At 35.0% G+C, this 22,344-nt stretch overlaps 3 protein-coding genes across 12 annotated transcripts; all 3 read left to right on the forward strand.

The window, feature by feature from the left end:
- The first annotated feature begins 1,873 nt into the window (after positions 1–1,873).
- On the forward strand, positions 1,874–9,837 carry LOC112033607 (uncharacterized). 6 transcript variants are annotated; one of them, XM_024066393.2, is made up of 15 exons: positions 1,875–2,275; positions 2,889–2,970; positions 3,227–3,718; positions 4,066–4,237; positions 4,332–4,484; positions 5,192–5,289; positions 5,516–5,607; positions 6,455–6,525; positions 6,622–6,757; positions 7,178–7,237; positions 7,347–7,429; positions 7,510–7,586; positions 7,698–7,768; positions 9,176–9,233; positions 9,322–9,837. In XM_024066393.2, exons 1-15 carry the CDS (start codon positions 2,046–2,048, stop codon positions 9,442–9,444), a joined length of 1,998 nt encoding a protein of 665 aa, XP_023922161.2. In that variant the 5' UTR covers positions 1,875–2,045; the 3' UTR covers positions 9,445–9,837. The 6 variants fall into 6 exon arrangements, with proteins under 6 accessions (XP_065623232.1, XP_065623231.1, XP_023922161.2 ...); XM_024066394.2 differs by lacking the exon at positions 2,889–2,970 and having other exon boundaries at positions 2,045–2,275; positions 3,246–3,718; XM_024066395.2 differs by lacking the exon at positions 2,889–2,970 and having other exon boundaries at positions 2,176–2,275.
- Positions 9,838–10,897: 1,060 nt separating this feature from the next.
- LOC112033586 (uncharacterized) lies at positions 10,898–17,196 on the forward strand. Of its 4 annotated transcripts, none has more exons than XM_065767169.1 (5): positions 10,898–11,160; positions 11,761–11,936; positions 12,062–12,137; positions 16,486–16,558; positions 16,672–17,196. In XM_065767169.1, the coding sequence occupies exons 1-5, from the start codon at positions 10,998–11,000 to the stop codon at positions 16,790–16,792; spliced, it is 609 nt and encodes a 202-aa protein (XP_065623241.1). In that variant the 5' UTR covers positions 10,898–10,997; the 3' UTR covers positions 16,793–17,196. The 4 variants fall into 4 exon arrangements, with proteins under 4 accessions (XP_065623241.1, XP_065623242.1, XP_023922133.2 ...); XM_065767170.1 differs by having other exon boundaries at positions 16,489–16,558; XM_024066365.2 differs by lacking the exons at positions 10,898–11,160; positions 11,761–11,936; positions 12,062–12,137 and adding exons at positions 13,826–14,080; positions 14,698–14,873; positions 14,999–15,074 and having other exon boundaries at positions 16,489–16,558.
- A 1,094-nt stretch (positions 17,197–18,290) lies between these two features.
- Positions 18,291–21,608, forward strand: LOC112033602 (protein FMP32, mitochondrial). Of its 2 annotated transcripts, none has more exons than XM_024066387.2 (8): positions 18,291–18,641; positions 18,887–19,203; positions 19,418–19,549; positions 19,728–19,787; positions 20,891–20,967; positions 21,071–21,127; positions 21,238–21,304; positions 21,403–21,608. In XM_024066387.2, the coding sequence occupies exons 2-8, from the start codon at positions 18,967–18,969 to the stop codon at positions 21,520–21,522; spliced, it is 750 nt and encodes a 249-aa protein (XP_023922155.1). In that variant the 5' UTR covers positions 18,291–18,641; positions 18,887–18,966; the 3' UTR covers positions 21,523–21,608. The 2 variants fall into 2 exon arrangements, with proteins under 2 accessions (XP_023922155.1, XP_023922156.1); XM_024066388.2 differs by having other exon boundaries at positions 18,892–19,203.
- The last annotated feature ends 736 nt before the right edge of the window (positions 21,609–22,344 follow it).

Consider the following 22,344-nt stretch of genomic DNA (forward strand, 5'->3'; position numbering starts at 1 on the left):
AGGGAAAAGAAAGGAGGTGGGTCTTGAGGGAAAAGAATGGAGGTAGATGGGTCAGCGTAGGTGGGTTGGTGAGGATGAGGGATGGGTTGGTGAGGGCAAGGGATGGGTTGATGGAGGTGGGTCGGCGAAGTGCCCTGAGAACGAAGGATGGATTGGCGGAGGACGAGGACAAGGGATGGGTCGGCAGAGTACCCTTTCCTTGCTCGGCTTGAGGGATGGGTCTTCTTTCTCTCTTTCTCTGGGTGTGAGTCCAGCGAGAGGGGCAGGTGGGTATGGGCTTGATCGGCGGTGGACACAGGCTTGACCTTGGATAGCTCTCTCCCTAGTTCCTTTGGCTTGGTGTGAGTTTGTGAGGAGGGTGGAAATTGTTTGAAGGTAAAATCAATGTGTAAAACAATTTTCGGCTCTAAGGGCTTAATTTACGGTCAACTGAAATATATTTTCAGTTTGACCATATTTTTATGTGTACCCAAACAAGTGAAGAGTGTAAAATATTTTCCAAATTTTGTTTTTACCCAAAACAAACACAGCCTAAATGAAAGTGATGATCAGCTGCTGTCAAAGGTTGATGTGATGTGGACCTTTACTTGAAAGCAAGTTTATCTTTTGCATTTGTGTACCATTCATTTTATGGAACGTGATGTCTCACATCACATGCATGCCCTTACGTTGTACTTAAGCGTTATGTTGAGTTATAAACGTGCTCTACTTAAGAAAAGAAAAAGGCTGTATATATAAAATTATTCTATTTCTCAATCACCTTCAGGTCTAAATCAACCACTTGTGTTGAATACATAAGAGTAAAAGGGTTCATTAAAAAAGAAGAAGAGTAAAAGGGTTTTTTTTGGGCTGATTCCTGTTTGGTATCATTATTCTAGTAATGTTGTTTAAATGTTGTGAAAATACATATGGGTGAAAAAATGTTGTGAAAATATGTATTGTGTTGTTTAAATAATAGCTTTTATTATTTAAATAACATAACCAAACAGGCCAGGGTTTAAAACGGTCTATTGCATGTTATTTTTTTTTTTTTTTTTTTTTTGTTTGTTTAGATAAAAACATCTATTGCATGTAATGGTCAGTCACGTACCACGCTTAACGCCAAGAGAAGAGACACACATGAATTCTGTTGCAGAGCCGGCAATTCAATTCCTTTTGTTGTTGTTGTTGTTGTTTTTTTCCCTAACAATAATAATAATAATAATAATATAGAGTCATGTAGTTTGATTTGTTGATACTTTTTTATGTTTCCAAATAAAATATTCAAAATTCAAATATTTTCTCTCTAAAAAAAAATTCAGATCTTTCATTTTAAAATTATTGAATTATTTAAAAAGAGAAAAAAAAAAGTTGCTAATACAACAATTCTGGCAACAAGTTTTTTTCTTGTGATTTACTATTAACAATTTAGCATTACCTTAAAAAATTATTGTGTCTAATCAGTAAAACTTACAAACAATTGATCCCACTCCTTAGGACTAATTTACATGGTAATCAAGAGGTATTAACCCTGACGAATTAAACATAAAAACTTAATTAAATATAAACTCTTTATCACTTTTTTAACCTAAAATTTTTATTATTGTTATTATTATTATTTTTCCCATCTCCAGGCTTATTGTTTTATTTTTCACTATTCTTTTCTGCCTGCACGGCTTTATGGCTAATAATCTTTTCTAAAAAGAAAAAAAGGCTAATAATAATAATAATAATAATAATAATAAGGATTTTACTAATGTGTGCTGACACACATAATTTTCATTTTTAAAAATTCTTTTTTTGAAAATTAAAAATTCGATAAAATATACTTAAAAATAAATGATTTAATGTGTGTCATACCGGACCTAATAATAATAATAATAACAGGGTTACGTGTGAATCGTTTCAAGTTTTTTGACATTGAGTGGGCAAAAACAAAACGGCAAGTTTTTCAATCGCTTCCAAGAGAGAATTGTTCTCTTCTCAATTACAGGACAGCTTCCACAAAATGCTAGTATATACTTAACGTCAGCTTCGAATTTCCGACTTTCAAACTTCAGAGTAATATGGCAACGACGTCGTATTTGACGCCGACGCAAAGCTACGCAGCGGGAGCGTTGTTCGGACTCGCTCTTCACCAAGCCCAGATCCACCAGACCAACCCGTTGGGATTGGTTGACCCAACCGATGACCGAACCGAAACCAGTGATAGCAGCAGTAGTAGTAACGACGCGGTCTCCGAGGACCCGGGGCTTTGGGTCCACCAAAACTCGGGCCTGCTCCGACCCGTTTTCAAGTGAGTTCAGTTTCTTCTTTCTTCAATCTAATGTCAACTTTGGAATATAATGTTATGACTCTCTGTTGAAAAAGCAATCGCAGTTTGGGGACATGTAATGTAAATCCTATATATGAGTCTATGTCTATGTGGTAATTGGGTTGGGTTTTACTTTTGATTCTTACTATTAATTTATTTTGCAAGTAAATTAATGTCAATGGTATTACTTTTTTTTTTTGGAAGTGATAGTTGATTTTGTAATAGAGAGTATGAATTAAGATAGAATAGAAATGAGGAAAATAATACATGTTGTGACTCTCCTTTGTGTTTATAACAATTGCATTTTGGGGACATGTAATGTAAATCCTGGAATTTTTACTCTTGGAACAAGATAATGCAACCTTTACTTTTATGTTAATTTGGGATTTTTTATAATTCCTTTTTTGGGAGTGTTGATATTGCAATGGAGAGAATGACTTCAGATAAAATAGAAAGGAGGAAAATGATACATGTGACCGACTTTAACTAATATGTTGAGGATCCATAACCGACCCAAGAAATTTGGGACTGAGGCTTTGTTGTTGTTGTTGTAGAGTGATCATTGATTTTTGAATGTTGACCTTGGTACGAATAGGTTTTTAGAGATCAGCTCTAATGCATGGTATGGACTCGAGGAAACTGCTGGGACTTCTTCAGCTAACCATCATGTTGGAGCAGTATGTGGTTTGATTTCTTGCATCATGTTCCCCTCTCACAGGCATGCATGCATACGTACATACACAAATGTAAAAAACTTGTATGAGGTTTTTCTGTATGATGCTTGATGTTTAGAAAGCGGGTTTTTCCTATTTCAATTAAGAATTTCTTTGTGAGGCTATTTGTTGTATTTGAATTAGGTTCGCGTTTACATAGTTACGTTATTTGATTTGTTAGCTCTGTCTTCTTTGTACTTAAGATTTCATTTTGTCACAGTTCTTGAGGTTACTTGCAGAAGAAAGTGGTGAAAATTCTTCTCAAAGGGAAGATCAGGAACTTGCTTTGTCAACAGCTGTCGATGTTACTGCACGTAGCATGGAAGAAGATTCTGAATCTTCCAAGTCTAAGAGGGAAAAGCTTCATGAATATGAACATGAATGTCGTGAGAAATTTTCCACTGCTGAAGTGCAATCAAACTTGGAAGCAGAAGATGTGCACTTGTTGCAGGAGACAGATAGTAATACGTTTGAAATTAAAGATACAGATCATATGTTAATGAGTAAAATGACTGAGAAACCAATTGAGGAGGTAACAATGGTCAGTTATCGGAGGAAAGTTACAGTTCTCTATGTGCTTCTTTCAGCTTGTCTGGCAGATACGAGTGATGAAAACAAGAAGTGTAACCGACAAAGAAAGGGCTATGATGCTCGACATCGTGTGGCTTTACGCTTGCTGGCAACTTGGTTTGATATCAAATGGACAAAAATGGTTTGTGTACTCAAACTCTTGGTACTCTGTTGGCCATTTTAAATGTGGATGAGAATTTTGTTGGTATTAGGTCCTATGATGGATGAGGAAAAGTTTTCTCAACTCCCCATTGTGTTCTAGTGATATAAGTCAAAATATCTTCTAACATGCAGTGGAAATCACCATTGAGATGCATTCCCTTCTTTTTTCCTCTGTCATTTTATCACTTCTAATTGTACTTGTAGGTGTGTGATTAAGTGTGTGTGTATATATATATATATATTAAACCTAATTGTAATTTTACTTCTTTTTAGTTAAAGATCATGTTTTATATTTTGACCTCATTAAGGGAAGTTTTTGTGTTGCAGGAAGCAATTGAGATAATGGTTGCTTGCTCTGCAATGGCTTTAGCAAAAGAGGGAGAATCAAAGAGAGAAGAAGAAAAACAACCTTCAAAAAACAAATGGGCTAAATGGAAGCGTGGTGGTATCATTGGTGCAGCTGCAGTAACTGGAGGAGCCTTGATGGCAATTACTGGTGGTATGGAGCCTCAAATTTGTTTTTCATAAAAATTTCCACTTGAGAAACACTCTTCTTGTGGTTGACTTCTCAGTTTCATTTTCAATATTAACAGGATTAGCTGCCCCAGCAATTGCTGCAGGACTTAGTGCCCTAGCTCCAACATTAGGGACTCTGATCCCTGTGATTGGGGCTGGTGGGTTTGCGGCAGCTGCAAGTGCTGCAGGAACTGTTGCTGGTTCAGTTGCTGTTGCTGCGTCATTTGGAGGTGAACACTTGATTACATTCCATAGTTTAATCTTCTCAAATGATCTTATGAATCTGTTTTCCCTTTTAAAGGACAAAATAGATGTTTTTGGTGTGTCCAATGTTCTTTTTATGTCTCTATATGTCTTATGAGGGTCTTTTGTTTAACTTGGATGTGGCTCCTCAGAAATGACCTTGCTAGTCTAATTAACTAACATTTCTATAGGATGAATGCTATCTTTTGATTGAGTTATGAGGGTGATCCTGTTATACCTTTCTTGCTGCATGATAATTAAAGTGTGTTGAACTGAATGATCACATAGAATAGTTTAAAAAGCAGATTTCATATAGAAGTCCACAATTGTGCTGGCAGTGAGGGTTATATAGCAAGTCCTGATGTGGTCTTTTAGTTGTTAAAAGGGGTTTTGACTAAAAGTGTCTGTCAGATTTTTGAGTTTTCATTATAGTTAGCTTTCGCTGACTTGAAAAAGAGTCATGCATACCCATTAACACCAACCAAATCCTCAAGATGATGGTGTAAAACTTTTTACACCATGATGCTCTTTGCAATTTATGTTGCAAGTTAATGTCGAATTCCTTTATTCACTATCATGATAATTTAGTCAATAGTTCTATCAGTAAAACAGTTCTATTTTGTCCAGAAATATATACATAAGTGATATTTTGCTTATTTGACGGAGAACTCATCAATGTCTCCATTCAAAACAGCGGCCGGTGCTGGACTTACAGGGACCAAAATGGCTAGAAGAGTTGGAAGCGTTGATGAATTTGAATTCAAAGCTATAGGAGAAAACCATAATCAAGGCGTGAGTTTTTGTAGCTTCTATTTTATATTTCATGGAAGCATTTCATCTTTCCTTGAGGAATACTTTCAGTAATTTATTTTATTTTGTAAAAAAACCTTTCAGTCTGAGGACTATCTTTATGGTTTTTGTATTTTATGATTTTCTCTGTTTCTCTCACCCTCTTCCCATCTTGTTAACATTACTTATGTCTAATTTATGGACTCAAAAAATTGAACTTTTATATCAGAGGCTAGCAGTTGAGATCTTGGTCTCGGGATTTGTTTTTGATGAGGAAGATTTTGTAAGGCCTTGGGAAGGACAAAATGATAACTTAGAAAGGTATTTATATCTTTGCTACCTTCCAATTCCTGATATTATATTGTGTTTACTTTATCACTGAAATGGTTAAAACTTAAAAGTAAAGTTTTGAATTCTCTGCCATTCTGCCATTTGGTTCTTTAACAAGACAGAGAGAGGCCTGCCGAAATTTCATTCTCAAATAGGTGATTGTCGAGAGACAGTTGGGCAACAATGGAAGATGAATAAAGAAAATGAGAAAAGAACAGCAAACATTTTTTTTTTTGTGCATAATGAAACACGGGGATATTATTTTACTTTACTTCTCTCTTTTATTTTCACTTTTGAGAAGAGGACCAAAGAGAAAGTAAATGCTTATTTGTATCCCAGTTAACCATTTATAGGGTAATTCTAAATTTCTAATGCATTTCAAGTGGTTGATGTATGCCTCTAATAGCTCTTTCTCTTGGCACTGTTTTCATTGTAGTTCAATGCTCCACCTATGTGAGATTTATCAGAAATTTGTTCTCTAATTTATTTGAGGGTTTTTCATGAGTATTGGATCGGCTAAACTAAAAAAGAGAGTAATAGAACGTTATTATTTTTTCTTCAGTTTTTCATGCTTCAGTTTTTATGAACTACGCTAGTATCATCTATGAACTCTTATCACTCATGGTGTGATAGAACGTTATTATTTTTTCTTTTTTGGGAGTGGAAGATATGATGTCAATGTGATATGAATTTAATGGAACTGCTATACTTATTTTATCTACCTTCTGTATCTTATATTTCTTCTGTTGATAATTTTCCATTAAAAAGTAATAATTTGGATGCTTGTCATAACAAAATTTACAAATTTGATATTTCTTATGACCTTGCAAATGCTTAGGTACGTGCTGCAGTGGGAGTCTAAGAATCTAATTGCAGTGAGCACTGCAATTCAGGATTGGCTTACTTCAGGTACTTGCTTTTGAACTCTTGGCTGCTGTTAAATTAAGTTATAATTGCAATCATAAGAAGCATGTACGATGTTGATGTTGCTGCTGCGTACTGTAGGCCTTGCATTGCAGATGATGAAGCAAGGTGCAATGCTGACTGTGTTAAGCACACTCGTAACAGCATTGGCTTGGCCAGCAGCGCTACTTGCCGCAACCGACTTTATAGATAGCAAGTGGACAATTGCTGTTGACAGGTATACTTTTCCACTCTTAACTATAAGTGGAACGGAACTTTTAGATGGGAAGAGGGGAAAAACTTCTTCTGGTTCCATTTTCAATTGAATTGCAAGCATGTGGTTTTTGGAGTGAGGGTTTCCATATTTCTGCATCCTGAATAAGGTAGTGTAGGTAGAAGTTTGTAAAGGAGGATGCTTGCAGCTGTAGTGATAAATCTGGTTTTTGGACTTAATTTTGTAGGAATATATTGGAATTGATAGAGCTCGTCAGAAGACTGGGGGAATACTATAGGGAAACCTAGTACTGAGTGAGAGCATACAAAACGATGCATCTTAACAGCAAAAGATAAAACAATGTTTTTCAGAATTTTCACATATTGAACATGTTATTTCTTATGCGATTTTCTACATGCGGCTATATATTTTGTCATTTTCTAGATCCGACAAAGCAGGGAAGCTGCTTGCCGAAGTGTTATTAAGTGGATTGCAAGGCAACAGGTATGTCAAGTCATAACTTGGCAATACTATTCTTAAACCAATGTCTTCAAAAATTTCAGAGAGATCAATCTTCTTAATTCTATTGTTGGTTTTTCTGTAAATCTTTCAGGCCTGTGACACTAGTAGGTTACTCACTTGGAGCGCGAGTAATTTTCAAGTGTCTCCAGTTTTTGGCTGAGACTGAACGTGATGGTAAAAAGTACAAATTACTCTTCACATATTTTGTGGATTTGCTAGAGTGATCTTAATGCTTCTTTTCTGAATATTGGCAGCTGAACTTGTAGAGAGAGTTGTTCTTCTAGGAGCACCCATCTCCATTAATGATGAGAACTGGGAAGCTGCTAGAAAGGTGATTGGAATTCACTTGACTTTTTTTTTTTTTTTTTTTTTTCAAGCAGATCTTTATTTAGTACACACTCTTATTTGAGGAAGTCCTCTATCACCTCATGCTGTGTTGCAGATGGTGGCTGGAAGATTTGTGAATGCTTATTCCAAAAATGATTGGATGCTTGGAGTTGCTTTCCGTGCTAGGTATGTATGCATCATGGACAATGCACTATGGTATAGTTATATCCGGTCTGTAAAATGCACTATGGTATAATTATACCAGATTTACAAAATACAGGTATTTGCTATGGATGTACATGAGGTCATCTATGGGCCACAACTATTATAGTCCATATATCTCTCTGTTTGGTGATCCTATCTGCCAAGTTAGTGAACTTGGAACAACTTTATCTTAGCAAGCAAGTGCTCCAGTGGCTTTAATGAACCAACCCAATCCAAGCTTGTTCTATGCGTGCTTTTGAAGTTATACATGTATTTTATATGAAATGCATTGGGTCATGTGCCCACCAAAGGAGATAATAGAATTCTAATTTTGAAAAATAATGTCATTTCTTCCCAATTCTTCAGGGGAGTCTCAGTGATTGTGACCTTTCTGCGTGTACTTCTTGTAATTTCAACCCCCTCCAAAAAAAAAAAAAAAAAAAAATTGCACATGCACATGCACATGTGCGTGTGTTTGTGTATATCTCCCAGCCTGTGGTACCATAGGGGCAAATACTTATCTTGTGTGTCTCATTGTAACTCTCTCTGTCATGCCTCAGTCTTTTCTTCAAAATGGTCCAGCACTCTACTGCATGTTCCCCAATTTGGGAAAGTTGGTTTTGCTTTCTGTTCATTGCAGATTGACATACATTGCAGATTGACATACTCTAAATTTTGGACAGTTCTCCCTGAGTAGTTTTAGTTCTGGAAAGTTAAGGTGAAATTATACACTATTGCTTTGGAAATATAGACAATGAGAAGATACCCCCTTAAAATGTTTTATGTCTCCAAAATGAACCAATCTATGTGAAGCAAACTACCAAACCTGAGTCAGCACCTCAAGCTGAAGCTAAATCTGTTTCAGCCTCTGCTTGAACTTCAATGTAACTGCTTGACAATGATTAGGATTATGATCCTAAGATGATGTTGATTTTCCTAGAGCCTTGTGGCTCAGTGGTATTTACCGGTCTCCTTTATGAAATAGCTAGGTTTGAAATCCCCTTCCCCTCTTGATTTAAGGGGAAATGAGGATGTTGATTTGACCTATGATTTTTGTGACTGTTTAGGACTGTTGTGTTTCATTCTCAGGAGATGGGTGATCATTGGATATTTTAAATAGGTGCTTCATTGAATGTATACTACATATGCCACATGTTTTGGAAAAACTTGAGTTTGATTTAACTCCCTGTATGTTTTGATTGTAGTGCCCCATATTTTACTCTACGTTGTAATTTTTTTTACATATGTCTAGTTAGCGCAAGAAGGCATTGCAAGAATTAGCCCTTAAAATAGAGATGTTGTTAGCTGCAGACTGTTGCTTGATTATTACGTGGAGAGGTTACTATTGAGATCTTCCTTCCACATAAACTAACAATTATATTTGGACAGTTTACTTACTCAAGGATTAGCAGGAATTCAACCAATCAATATTCCGGGGATTGAGAATGTAAGTTGTTTCATTTCTTGTGTTGGCCATCGCACTTTGTCATCCGGGGTTCAGTTTTTCACAATGTCACCCTGTTTGGCTTTTGCAGGTTGACGTAACTGATCTCATTGAAGGCCACTCTTCCTATTTATGGGCTACACAGCTAGTCCTGGACCAGCTTGAGCTGGATACATATTATCCTGTTTTCAGGAGCACTACTTGCAAACAATAGAGATTTTTTTTTGGGTTTGCATTTCGGATTCTACTTTTGTCCACTCCTGCAGCAGGTATTGTGATATCCCTATCATTTCCTTTCTAGCTGATGGAAGTGTAGCACTTGTACGGAGTACCTCAGGTGGATCAAAGCATATTAAATCGCTCAACTTAGAGCTTCTTGGCTAGTTTATATTTCACCCTTTTTTCCTTGCATTTGTATATACACCCAAGTGTAATTAATGTTTGATAGGAGGCTGAAAATGTATTGCAGTCTGCTGCATATTTATTTATATTACCATCTTGATCTGGGTGAATAATTCCTTCTCTTCGATTTGGAAAAATATATTGCTTCCTATACAAGTCCAAACCAATTGATATAGACTTCCAATCCACTATACTTGGGGATGAAGAGACTTTTTATTATTATATTATATTATATTATTTAAATATAATGTTCTCTATCAGTGATAGACTCCCTAATTCTCTGATTACAGCAACACATTGATTAAAAATTTTGTTTTCAATGCAATTATCCTTGTAGTATTGGAAAGAAGTAGGGCCCGCTTGGTAAGAGATTTCTAGTAACGTTGTTTAAGTTTTGTAGAAATACGTGTGGGTAAAAAAGTATGTGAAAATACGTGTTGTGGTGTTTAAATGACAAATTTTGTTGTTTAAGCACCATTACTATACGGGGCCATAATTTCTCATAGGCGCAAGGCAAATGGATACTTACAGTGAAGATTGAGTGAAAATTATTCATTAATAATGAACCAGATGGAGGCAAAGAAAAATCATTATATGGAAAACACTTCACCTAATAAAAATTAATCAGTGTAATTGTAGCTGTTATCTATATTAAGCTTTCATGAATGGAATCTAAATTGATTTGGAAGAATATTCTTTCGAACCGTTATGTGATTATTAATAAAACTATCCAAGTGTCACGTGACCTATTTAATAGGACAAATAACCCTTCCAACTGCTATATATTTTCATTAGATTTGAATTTGAAAATGTAACCGTTAAATTTTATGTTTTATATATTTTTTACACGCATGTCAAATTTTGTTTAATTCGAATTTTATTTAGGATTCGATCAATAAAATTATTTTTTATGCATAATTTTAAATCACAAAAAGCTTGAAATTTAAATATTTGATTGATGACATTGCAATCGATCTTTGATTTTATAAAATTTTACAAACATAGAGCATATAATAAAAATATACAATTTAACGATTAAATTTTTAAAATTCACGCCCAATGAAATTTGAAGGGAGCATTTCCTATTTAACGAGTTTTAAGTTTTAACACTATACAAATGGGAGGAGAATATTCAACTGATTTGTAGGAAACCTTGTCCGTTAATGAATTGTGATTTCAGCCATGCAATGTCGGTACGTTTGGTGAAAAAGACAGATGGCTCCCTGACAATACGACATCGTTTTAAACATCCATTCTGCTGAGACTGCGAGCGAAACAAAAAATGACCGATACAAATCATACAATCCCAAATTAGAGTAGAGAGACAGGAAAGAGAGAGAGAGAGAGAGAGAGAGAGAGAGAGGAATGGATAGAAGTGAAACAGAGAGCGAAGAAGAGCCCACAAGCCAAAGGCAAGGGAAAGCAGCAAAAGGAAAGTCATGCAAGGGATATTTGTATTTTTCTTCCTCTCTCAAATCCAAATCTCGCAACCCTCGCTGCATCGGCATCTCCCGCACCCTCCAACAAGGTCTTTTTCCCTTTCTTCAAAATCCAATCTAATTTCATAACCAAACAGGTTTTTTTTTTTTTATTCTGTTTCAATACAATTTTGTCAATTATAGCTGAATTGTGTTTTTGTTAAGCTTTTAATAATATTTAAAATTGATAGAGAATCAAATCAAAGCGCATTTTCACAATATAATTCTTTATCAACTGTTGCATCACTATAATTTTGTAAGTTGATGTTGATGCTGTACTGTATACAACGTAGTCAGGACAAGGACACAGTAAATACAACATCAGTTGAATTTGTAAGTTTCACTTTGTTTTTTAAGTAATCATAAACTCGATAGCGAGGGGGGATATGAACTCTGGAGGTCTCTGTTGGAAACGCCAGACCTAACAAAATCGTTGTTATGTCTTAAATTCTTTACGATCCCTAAGCACTAACCAGAGTCTGAAACTTTCAGCTATATGTCTAGACTCTGGAGCATAATGATCTTGATCCGATTTGTACTGTTAGAACCATGTCAATTTTTTGTAGATAGTGTTATTTTTTTATTTGATGATTGAAATTGTTGTATGATAATAATTCATGATACATACTGATATTAACTTTGATTAGCAGTACCTGGCTACATTGTTGGACAAACGGAGATGGAAGCTTCCAAAGAAGGAAGAGATCTTACTGATTTTAATTACGGTTGTGTTGGTTACTCTGTCTATTTGGATAGGATTGGAAAAGACCGTGTAGCCGATAACCAAGGGGCAAAAGCAGAATTGCCAGTCTGTGTTGGCCTTGAGGTTGAATTCTCTCTCTCTCTCCGTGTGTTTGTGTGTGCATCACTTCAGTATGCGAAAATTTGAAATGTTCATGGTTATTTATAACCTAGAGTATAGAATTTTATCTGACAGATGAGTTACTGCAGATTTTAGTGGACAGAAGACTGTCTGCTGGTGAACCTGCTCCAGCTTCTGCTCCTGCTCATATTCATAATAGAGAAGGTAAGGAAAGATTTTGGGTTTATACTTTTTTGATTTGATTGAAATATCTTGGCTACAGTTTGGTCAAGGTCTCCGAGTAATTTCTGGGTGTTTGGATGCCTCTGAGCAATGGTCTAGATGATGGTCGTGTAAAAGAATTATATCTTATTTCACTTATTTGATCAAACTGGTCAAATGAGATGAGATTTCCTTAGTTTTTAAACATGGGTTTCTTGAAATTTAGTATGTTTATGACTTAAATAATGCTTTTAAAACCCCAAAAAATAAAAAATTACTCTGTATCAAGTGTGGAGCTAGTAAAGGCTTTTTTTTTTGTGTGTTTGGGGGTCGGGGGGGAACGGAGTACCTCAGGTGGATCAAAGCATATTAAATCGCTCAACTTAGAGCTTCTTGGCTAGTTTATATTTCACCCTTTTTTCCTTGCATTTGTATATACACCCAAGTGTAATTAATGTTTGATAGGAGGCTGAAAATGTATTGCAGTCTGCTTCATATTTATTTATATTACCATCTTGATCTGGGTGAATAATTCCTTCTCTTCGATTTGGAAAAATATATTGCTTCCTATACAAGTCCAAACCAATTGATATAGACTTCCAATCCACTATACTTGGGGATGAAGAGACTTTTTATTATTATATTATATTATATTATTTAAATATAATGTTCTCTATCAGTGATAGACTCCCTAATTCTCTGATTACAGCAACACATTGATTAAAAATTTTGTTTTCAATGCAATTATCCTTGTAGTCTTGGAAAGAAGTAGGGCCCGTTTGTTAAGAGATTTCTAGTAACGTTGTTTAAGTTTTGTAGAAATACGTGTGAGTGAAAAAGTATGTGAAAATACGTGTTGTGGTGTTTAAATAACAAATTTTGTTGTTTAAGCACCATTACTATACGGGGCCATAATTTCTCATAGGCGCAAGGCAAATGGATACTTACAGTGAAGATTGAGTGAAAATTATTCATTAATAATGAACCAGATGGAGGCAAAGAAAAATCATTATATGGAAAACACTTCACCTAATAAAAATTAATTAGTGTAATTGTAGCTGTTATCTATTTTAAGCTTTCATGAATGGAATCTAAATTGATTTGGAAGAAAATTCTTTTTTCTTTCGAACCGTTATGTGATTATTAATAAAACTATCCAAGTGTCACGTGACCTATTTAATAGGATAAATAACCCTTCCAACTCCTATATATTTTAATTAGATTTGAATTTGAAAATGTAACTGTTAAATTTTATGTTTTATATATTTTTTAAACGCATGTCAAATTTTGTTTAATTCGAATTTTATTTAGGATTCGATCAATAAAATTATTTTTTATGCATAATTTTAAATCATAAAAACCTTGAAATTTAAATATTTGATTGATTACATTGCAATTGATTTTATAAAATTTTGTAAACATAGAGCATATAATAAAAATATACAATTTAACGATTAAATTTTTAAAATTCACGTCTGATAGTGAAATTTGAAGGGAGCATTTCCTATTTAACGAGTTTTAAGTTTTAACACTATACAAATGGGAGGAGAATATTCAACTGATTTGTAGGAAACCTTGTCCGTTAATGAATTGTGATTTCAGCCATGCAATGTCGGTACGTTTGGTGAAAAAGACAGATGGCTCCCTGACAATACGACATCGTTTTAAACATCGATTCTGCTGAGACTGCGAGAGAAACAAAAAATGACCGATACAAACCATACAATCTAACAATCCCAAATTAGAGTAGAGAGACAGGAAAAAGAGAGAGAGAGAGAGAGGAATGGATAGAAGTGAAACAGAGAGCGAAGAAGAGCCCACAAGCCAAAGGCAAGTGAAAGCAGCAAAAGGAAAGTCATGCAAGGGATATTTGTATTTCTCTTCCTCTCTCAAATCCAAATCTCGCAACCCTCGCTGCATCGGCATCTCCCGCACCCTCCAACAAGGTCTTTTTCCCTTTCTTCATTTTTCAAAATCCAATCTAATTTCATAACCAAACAGGTTTTTTTTATTCTGTTTCAATACAATTTTGTCAATTATAGCTGAATTGTGTCTTTGTTAAGCTTTTAATAATATTTAAAATTGATAGAGAATCAAATCAAGGCGCATTTTCACAATATAATTCTTTATCAACTGTTGCATCACTACAATTTTTTATTACATAATTTTGTAAGTTGACGTTGATGCTGTACTGTATACAACGTAGTCAGGACAAGGACACAGTAAATACAACATCAGTTGAACTTGTAAGTTTCACTTTGTTTTTTAAGTTATCATAAACTCGATAGCGAGGGGGGATATGAACTCTGAAGGTCTCTGTTGGAAACGCCAGACCTAACAAAATCGTTGTTAGGTCTTAAATTCTTTACGATCCCTAAGCACTAACCGGAGTCTGAAACTTTGAGCTATATGTCTAGACTCTGGAGCATAATGATCTTGATCCGATTTGTACTGTTAGAACCATGTCAATTTTTTGTAGACAGTGTTATTTTTTTATTTGATGATTGAAATTATTGTATGATAATAATTCATGATACATGCTGATATTAACTTTGATTAGCAGTACCTGGCTACATTGTTGGACAAACGGAGATGGAAGCTTCCAAAGAAGGAAGAGATCTTACCGATTTTAATTATGGTTGTGTTGGTTACTCTGTCTATTTGGATAGGATTGGAAAAGACCATGTAGCCGATAACCAAGGGGCAAAAGCAGAATTGCCAGTCTGTGTTGGCCTTGAGGTTGAATTCTCTCTCTCTCTCCGTGTGTTTGTGTGTGCACCACTTCAGTATGCGAAAATTTGAAATGTTCGTGGTTATTTATAACCTAGAGTATAGAATTTTATCTGACAGATGAGTTACTGCAGATTTTAGTGGACAGAAGACTGTCTGCTGATGAACCTGCTCCAGCTTCTGCTCCTGCTCATATTCATAATAGAGAAGGTAAGGAAAGATTTTGGGTTTACACTTTTTTTATTTGATTGAAATATCTTGGCTACAGTTTGGTCAAGATCTCCAAGTAATTTCTGGGTGTTTGGATGCCTCTGAGCAATGGTCTAGATGATGGTCGTGTAAAAGAATTATATCTTATTTCACTTATTTGATCATACTGGTCAAATGAGATGAGATTTCCTTAGTTTTTAAACATGGGTTTCTTGAAATTTAGTATGTTTATGACTTAAATAATGCTTTTAAAACCCCAAAAAATAAAAAATTACTCTGTATCAAGTGTGCAGCTAGTAAAGGATTCTTTTTTTTTTTTTTTTTTTTTTTTTTTTTTTTTTTTTTTTGTGTTTGGGGGGGAAGGGAGGGAGGGGGATTTCATATTCTCAAATTTCAGTCTCTTTTTATGAATTGTTTTTTTTTTTTGAAATCAGTGGTGGGGCAAGATTTGTTTTTAAAATTAAATCTCCCCTCTCAAAAGTGAAAATAAACTGCATTCACTTGTATGATCTTCTTTAGCTTTTACAACATCACAAGTTTAGTTAAAGTGTGCTGAAAATGCCAAGAGGTTTGTAGCTCAATTAGCACTTCCTGGTGTTTCCAACAACGATGTCTAAGGTTTAAAAAGATTATAGTGTGATGAAAATGTAAAACAACCAACAAAATATTTGGTTGACCATTTGCATATGGCTTTGTTGCCCATGCAACCTGCATAAGTCATCTTTTTTTTTTTTTAATTAATTATCATTTTATTCTTCTGTGTTACATAATTCTTTCTGGTCAAGGTTGTCACCTCAGCAAATGGTAGGCAATGGCAGTCAATACCTGGCTACCATTGCCTGCCAAGGGCCCAGAACACTGTTTGCCTTTTTCAAATTGGATTTCTGAAATTTGCATTTTCATTCACACTTTTTAAGGACTAAATGTGGAACTAAAATATAACATGCATTGTTTAGTCCAACCGTGGCATTGATCACAATTATTGGTTTTTATTTTTTGGTCTTATTCTCTTTGTTTCTTTAATGATTCATTAGTTAACTAGCAAGAAACATGGTTCGTGATGGGTTTCCAGGCTTAATAGTCAGTATGGGGTTATAGATAATGCCATATAGGACAGAGAGGATGCTGGGAAGTCTCTTGTTAAGGCATAATTGATAAATATTTCTTGTTTTACTAGTTTCTCTTTGTTATTTTTTGTCTGGTAGTTGCTGGGTATGATAAATAAGCTTTATCATCATCAAGGCTACAACTCTAATATTGTCGCAGAGTGCCTATAAACTAGAGCCTTCTGTTCTCTTTCTTTGCTTTAGAAAATTTCATTTATACATCTGCATCTATTTGAGATATTTATGTGTTATATAATTCAACATGTTTACATTTTTGTTTATTATCATTGGGATATGTTTTCTAGAAGATGGCCGTGAGTTACCTCAGCCTCGAAGACACAGACCAGCTCATTCTGTGGGGGACGATTTCCTTAGCAGGCAAGCATATAATTTAATTTGAGAAGTAATCAATATAAACTGGGACTCAATAATTTCCTGAAGATGTATAGATGGTTTAATGGACATATTTGGTTTTTATGCAAAAAATGCAGGTTTACAAGGAATGCAAATCTGGTTGCATCAGGGGTGGCTAGGAACGTGCGTAGAGTTGGGAACTCCATAAAGGAGACTCTTGATGATGTTCTATACCCCTACCGAAAGCGGCCAAAGTAAGATGGCTAGTCCTGGAGATATGATGAAAAAAGTAAATCTAGCAGGAATTATCTTTAAAAAAGAATTTGTTCTATGCACTTTCTAGTGCTAGAATTCGATTCCTTTTTAAAATGCCTTCGTCTCCTTTTCGTAACACAAATAGTTTTGAGGGCTAGAGGGGTTTGTATTACTGTTCCTGCACAACATTTCCATAATCATGGATATTATTGCCTGTTACATTGATAATATTGAGCCCGGGTGGGGAGGAGGGGTGTCAATGTTCTCTCCTGTATGATACAATTAGTACATGTTATCCATGTTGTGCCATACTGAAAATGTTACTGTTCATTGTGTACTATTTTCTGATGAATAAATCAGTGGAATGCTATTGCTTTACAATTAAAAAAAAAGAAGCAATTATGTTATCCTCAATTGTCTGATAATTACACCACCTATTCAAAATGAGATCCATTCATCCATTGTTTACTTGATGGATAATTTCTGACAGGATATAGATAAGATAATTTATTCTCGAGGGGAGTGGTTTGTAGGTGAGGTCTTGGCTTGTAATCTGCACTCTGCAGCACCAGAGCGTCAGTTATTCTTGATGGTTGTTTTTATATGCTAGCTACGAACTTCGTCTTCTTGTATGGAAATTGAACCTTGGGATTCACAACATTTTGCCACAAGGGCCAAGAGGTTGGTATTGGTCGGTGGGTTGAAAGATGTTCGGCTCCGCTGGACCTGAAATCTCAGTCCACTATGTCAGCTAGGGTACCACTATGTTCTTCCTATGATATTATTATTATAATTCAATAATTATAATGCAGATTTAAACTCTAGACGTCTTGAACTAGAATGCGCTAATCTCGGTTAGAAATATTTATTAAAAAGTGTTAGTTGAACTATAAATCTCTAGACTCCTATTTCTTCATTTTAGGGATTGGTTTAATCTCTTCCTCCTCGAACTTACTTCCAATTTCCTCGTATTTAACAATGTCAATTGCTCAATGATTGCGGCAAACAACATGAACCATAAACTGTTTGAAAATAAAACTAAAACTACCGATATCATCAAATCATGGTTTGATAGGCACATTAACTTAATCATGATATTAAAGAATAAAATCTTATTTTTAAATTAAGTAGTATATACATCCAGGCTAGCTTGCCAAACTCGTTGGAATGTGCTTTCGGTGCATTCACATGGAAACTTAGGCCCGCATTTCTTCTATAATCCTCATAACAGAAAACAATTAGTTTAATCATAGAGAAGCATAGGATTTCCCAAATATAACTCCAACTAACTCCATTTCAACTATTTTCGTCTATACTTAGTATCAGTTTTATAGTTTGAACTGACATTTCAAAGACGTTAAAATTCAAATTCTTGTTTTTTTTTTTTTGTTGTTGTTGTAACTATGAAATTTATAAAAAAAAAAAAAAAACTGCTTCATAAAATTAAAAATTAGACCGCACATTCTATTATATAGCTTGGGCGGCTGAGAGAGAAATGCTGGATGCACGCTGTTTGGGAGTTGGGACATTATAAAATGAAGGAAACGTGAAGATTGAGATCTTTTATAATCTTTTTACCATTTCATTTCTCTTCTTCGGTTGAGCGTCAAACATTTTCGTTGGAAAAAGAAATTCCCTTCGTAGAAGCAACAGCGAAATCTCTTACCAATTCCCGAGAGAGAGAGAGAAAAAAAAGACGAGCAAGCAAAATATTATATTAGCTGTTATGAAAATTACAACGAAAAAACGCTCATCAAAGTTCAAAACAAGCTAGGACAAACCTTTTCCTGTAAAGTGAAAATTGAAATCTCTCTCTCTCGCAGTCTTGCTTGATCTTGAATTGGAAATACAGGTACTACACTATTACCTTTTGCATTTAACATTTCACTTTATACGCTACTTTCTCTGTTTGGTTTCCAAGAAAATTGATATAAAAAAAAGGAGGAATAAAGTGAAAATTTTAGAATCTTACTTTTTTTTTAAAACAATTGTGTACCTAAACCAAATTGAGATTGCGATTTCGATTTCGATGTCTTTGGGATTTGATTTTTCCTACATAGTCTCATTATTGTATTGTATGTTTGATTTGTTTGGTAGTGAAGAAGATTACCGGGACCGAATTTGGGAATTTGGTGGATTTTTCTAGGGCTTGAGAACTTGAATTGTACTGGAATCGAATGGCCGCTGCTGCGGCTTATAGGCGTTTGGGACAATTGGGAACCAATTCGGGGATAAGAGGGTTTGGAGCATCGGATTTGGTGTCTTCTTTGGATAAACCGATATACGATCCCTCAAATATTTGCTTATCGGCTTCGGTTTTGGTTTCGCCAAATAGGCAATTGCATTGTAGACACATTTCTCAGCTTGTGAAATCCAACGGAAAGCGGTTGTTCCTCGTTGACACATTAGCCCTAGTAATTACATTTCACTTGTTCTATTGTTTATTTTATTAATCATTGTTTGGTTGCTGAGAAAATGCATTGAAGTGAATGAAAATTAATCATTGTTGAATATGGGCACCGTTGTGTACAGTTACGGTTTAGAAAGTAATAGGAGATGGGATTGGATGGCAGCTTAGTGCTGCATAATGTTTAATTGTTAGAAAATGACAGGCGGCATTGTGTTTAGGTTAGGAGATTAGAAGGACAAGGCGTGCCATCAAAGCAAGCCGAGGCTATAACGGCTGCTATAACCGAAGTTCTGAATGACAGCGTGGAAAATGTATCTCAGTCATTTGTTTCAAAGGCAGAAATGCAGAAGGTATTTCTTTTTTTATTTTCCTATGTGGGTTGATTCTGGAGCTTGTCTGCATTCATCAATTTAATTAACATCAGATGTTTTTAAATGAAGTATGTAAGAACTACTTTTACATGGTCATGATTGCAATCTTTTGTTCTCTTGAATTATAACTTTCTAATTGGTGTTTGTTTGTCTGTAGATTGAAATGATTCAAGAATCCAATCTGTCCAAGTTTAAATCCGAAGTTCAAAGCTCACAGGTATTCACTAGTTTTAAATATTAGATGTGGACTTTATGCACTTTTAGGTTTCAGTATGATAGTTACAGCCTTTTCTTTTTCTTCTCACTTATTTGGACAAAGCTAAATGTGAATTTGGTACTTAGTACTTCGTAGGGTTTGGTGAAGTACTTCTAAGATGAATATGAAATGTATTGATTGTGGACAGCTAGAGATTTTGGATGTTGCTACTTCATGCTAAATTATGTTTAGGATGACCGTAAGTTCTTTGCATATAAACACTAATTGCTGTACGCATTTTGTTCTTGAGATTGTGTGCTTATATATGCATACCCGTGGAATCCCCAATAGTTCTGTCCATCTACATTGTATTTGGGCTTTTGAGGAATGATGATTTCAAGTAAGAATCTGTTCTGTCTCTTGGTTCCTGTCAAGAATGGAACAGTATGATTCCAGAGGTTCTGCTGTCTGATTTCTATGCAGGAGTAGGATAAACATACTACATTTATGTTCAAGATTCATGTAACATTTAATTGCCTCAACACTGAGGCTGAGGATTAGAGTTAAGCTGCAGATTAGGTTGAATTCAGTGCCCTTGAAAAAGGAATACTTCGATAAAATAATATGAAAAGGCTGTGTGTACAAAACTCTCACTTCTGTAGGGGTTCTGGGAAAGGTAGTTTTTAGGATTCCTTACCCCCAGTTTTTGGAGGTGTTGATTCCCAGACATGAACCTGCAGCACTCACTTGGGCAAAGGACACTTGCCATTGCACCAATGATTTTTCTGACCCCCAATTATGGTTCTATAATCTGTGGTGATTTACTTCATTTCATAGGTTTCAGCATGTAAGAAAAGCATAAAATCTCTACTTTTTTTCTATCCAAGATGAGTATGATAATAGTCAGAAGCTAAGAGATGTATATGTATATAAAGTGTCCTCATTGCCCCTCTAAATTCCTTGAGGATAAGCAAAATTTTTTGGAAATTCAGTTTCCACTGACTTGATTTTTTTTTTGGATACCTAAAAGGATTGCATTTAATACAAGAAGAAAGATTTACTGTTATTGAAGTTCCCTGCATGATTCTGTGGGTAGTTACTTATCAAAAAAACATACAATGCAGGGACACCACTTTTCTTTGTTGCAACATGAGACCGAGAAACTTCGTAATGATATAGAGAAGATGCGCAGTGAATTGAGGTGTGGTTATATAGTTATTAAGCAATTGATTTTGGTCTGCTGCCATGTGAGTATTTTGTTTGTTCTTGATCTTTATCGTGCAAAGACATTAATTGTGGTGCAGGTATGAGATTGACAAAGTCACTGCTGGGCAGCGGTTGGATTTGAATCTTGAAAGGGGGTAAATAAAGAGACATACTTAAATTTATTTTGTTCTGAGCATAAAGAACATTTATTCTCACTTAAATCTTTGTCACTGTCAGTGATAATTTTTAATCTATACTGGTGTAGGAGGATACGGGATGAGCTTGCAAACCAGAATGCTGAAACAAATAACCTCACTAATAAACTTGACAGGGTAAGTGATACAAGTATTTAAAAATGGATTGGTCTTGGTTGATTTTCACCATGAGTATATATATATTTTTTTAATACATACATTTCATATAATATCAGGAAATTCATGCTTTAAGGGCCCAGTTGGAAGCAGCAAAATATGATGTGATAAAATACTGCATTGGTACTCTTGTTTCCATCTCTGCCGTTGGCCTTGCTGTACTCCGTATTTTGATGTAAACATGATGTATTGTATTGTGTTGTATTGTATTGCAAATCAATGGTGGCATACTCAAAACAAGAAAATAATAGTTCATTCTTTTAAAGCTGCTGTTTGTTTGGAAAGTAGGAAAAGAAATAAAGAATCAAAATAATTGGGAACTAGAAGTGGGGCTAAAGCATGTCCCGATGTAGCTCAGCTGACGCCTTATCGTTAGTTCCATTCTTTTTGTGTTCTTCCATGGAAGTTTTTGCTTGACTTGTTTGTGCCAGAAACAAGAACTTGACTTAAGACGAATTCTTATCAATGGAATGCTTTTGCGTATTCAAGAAATGCACTAGGCCTAATACGTCTGCTAAAATGGAAATGAGAGTTTCAGCGAATCCTAAATCTGTCAAGGCCCAACTTTTTATCATGTGATGCAAGTCGTAGAGGGAATTTTTTTTTTGGGGGGGGGGGGGGGGGGTGGGTGGGGTTGGGTTTTGAACTTGCATGTTTATTCGCCAATTAACTGCAGTAAGTGCAGAGTTGTCACCCTTTAATTTTTTATCTGTATATAATTGTTATAGACTTCTTGTAAGTTTGATTTATCATTTGTTAATTCTATCATTACTATTTTTAGCTTGGCGTGATTGTTACCGGCTCAAGTGAAAGAAGTGTGTGAGACAAAGTCTAAATAGTGTTTGTTACCAACTGAAATGGCTGTTTTTTTTTGTGGATTCGTTAATTCAATTAGTAAATTTTTGATGGTTATATAAGAGATTTTAAGTTCAATCAGAAGTGGACGTAAAAAATTGATTGTTCTTGGCCTGATGATAAAGAGTTACTATCAAAAGTGGATG

Source organism: Quercus suber, unplaced genomic scaffold (genome assembly GCF_002906115.3).
Source record: "Quercus suber isolate HL8 unplaced genomic scaffold, Cork oak 2.0 scaffold_780, whole genome shotgun sequence".
Classification (NCBI taxonomy): domain Eukaryota; kingdom Viridiplantae; phylum Streptophyta; class Magnoliopsida; order Fagales; family Fagaceae; genus Quercus; species Quercus suber.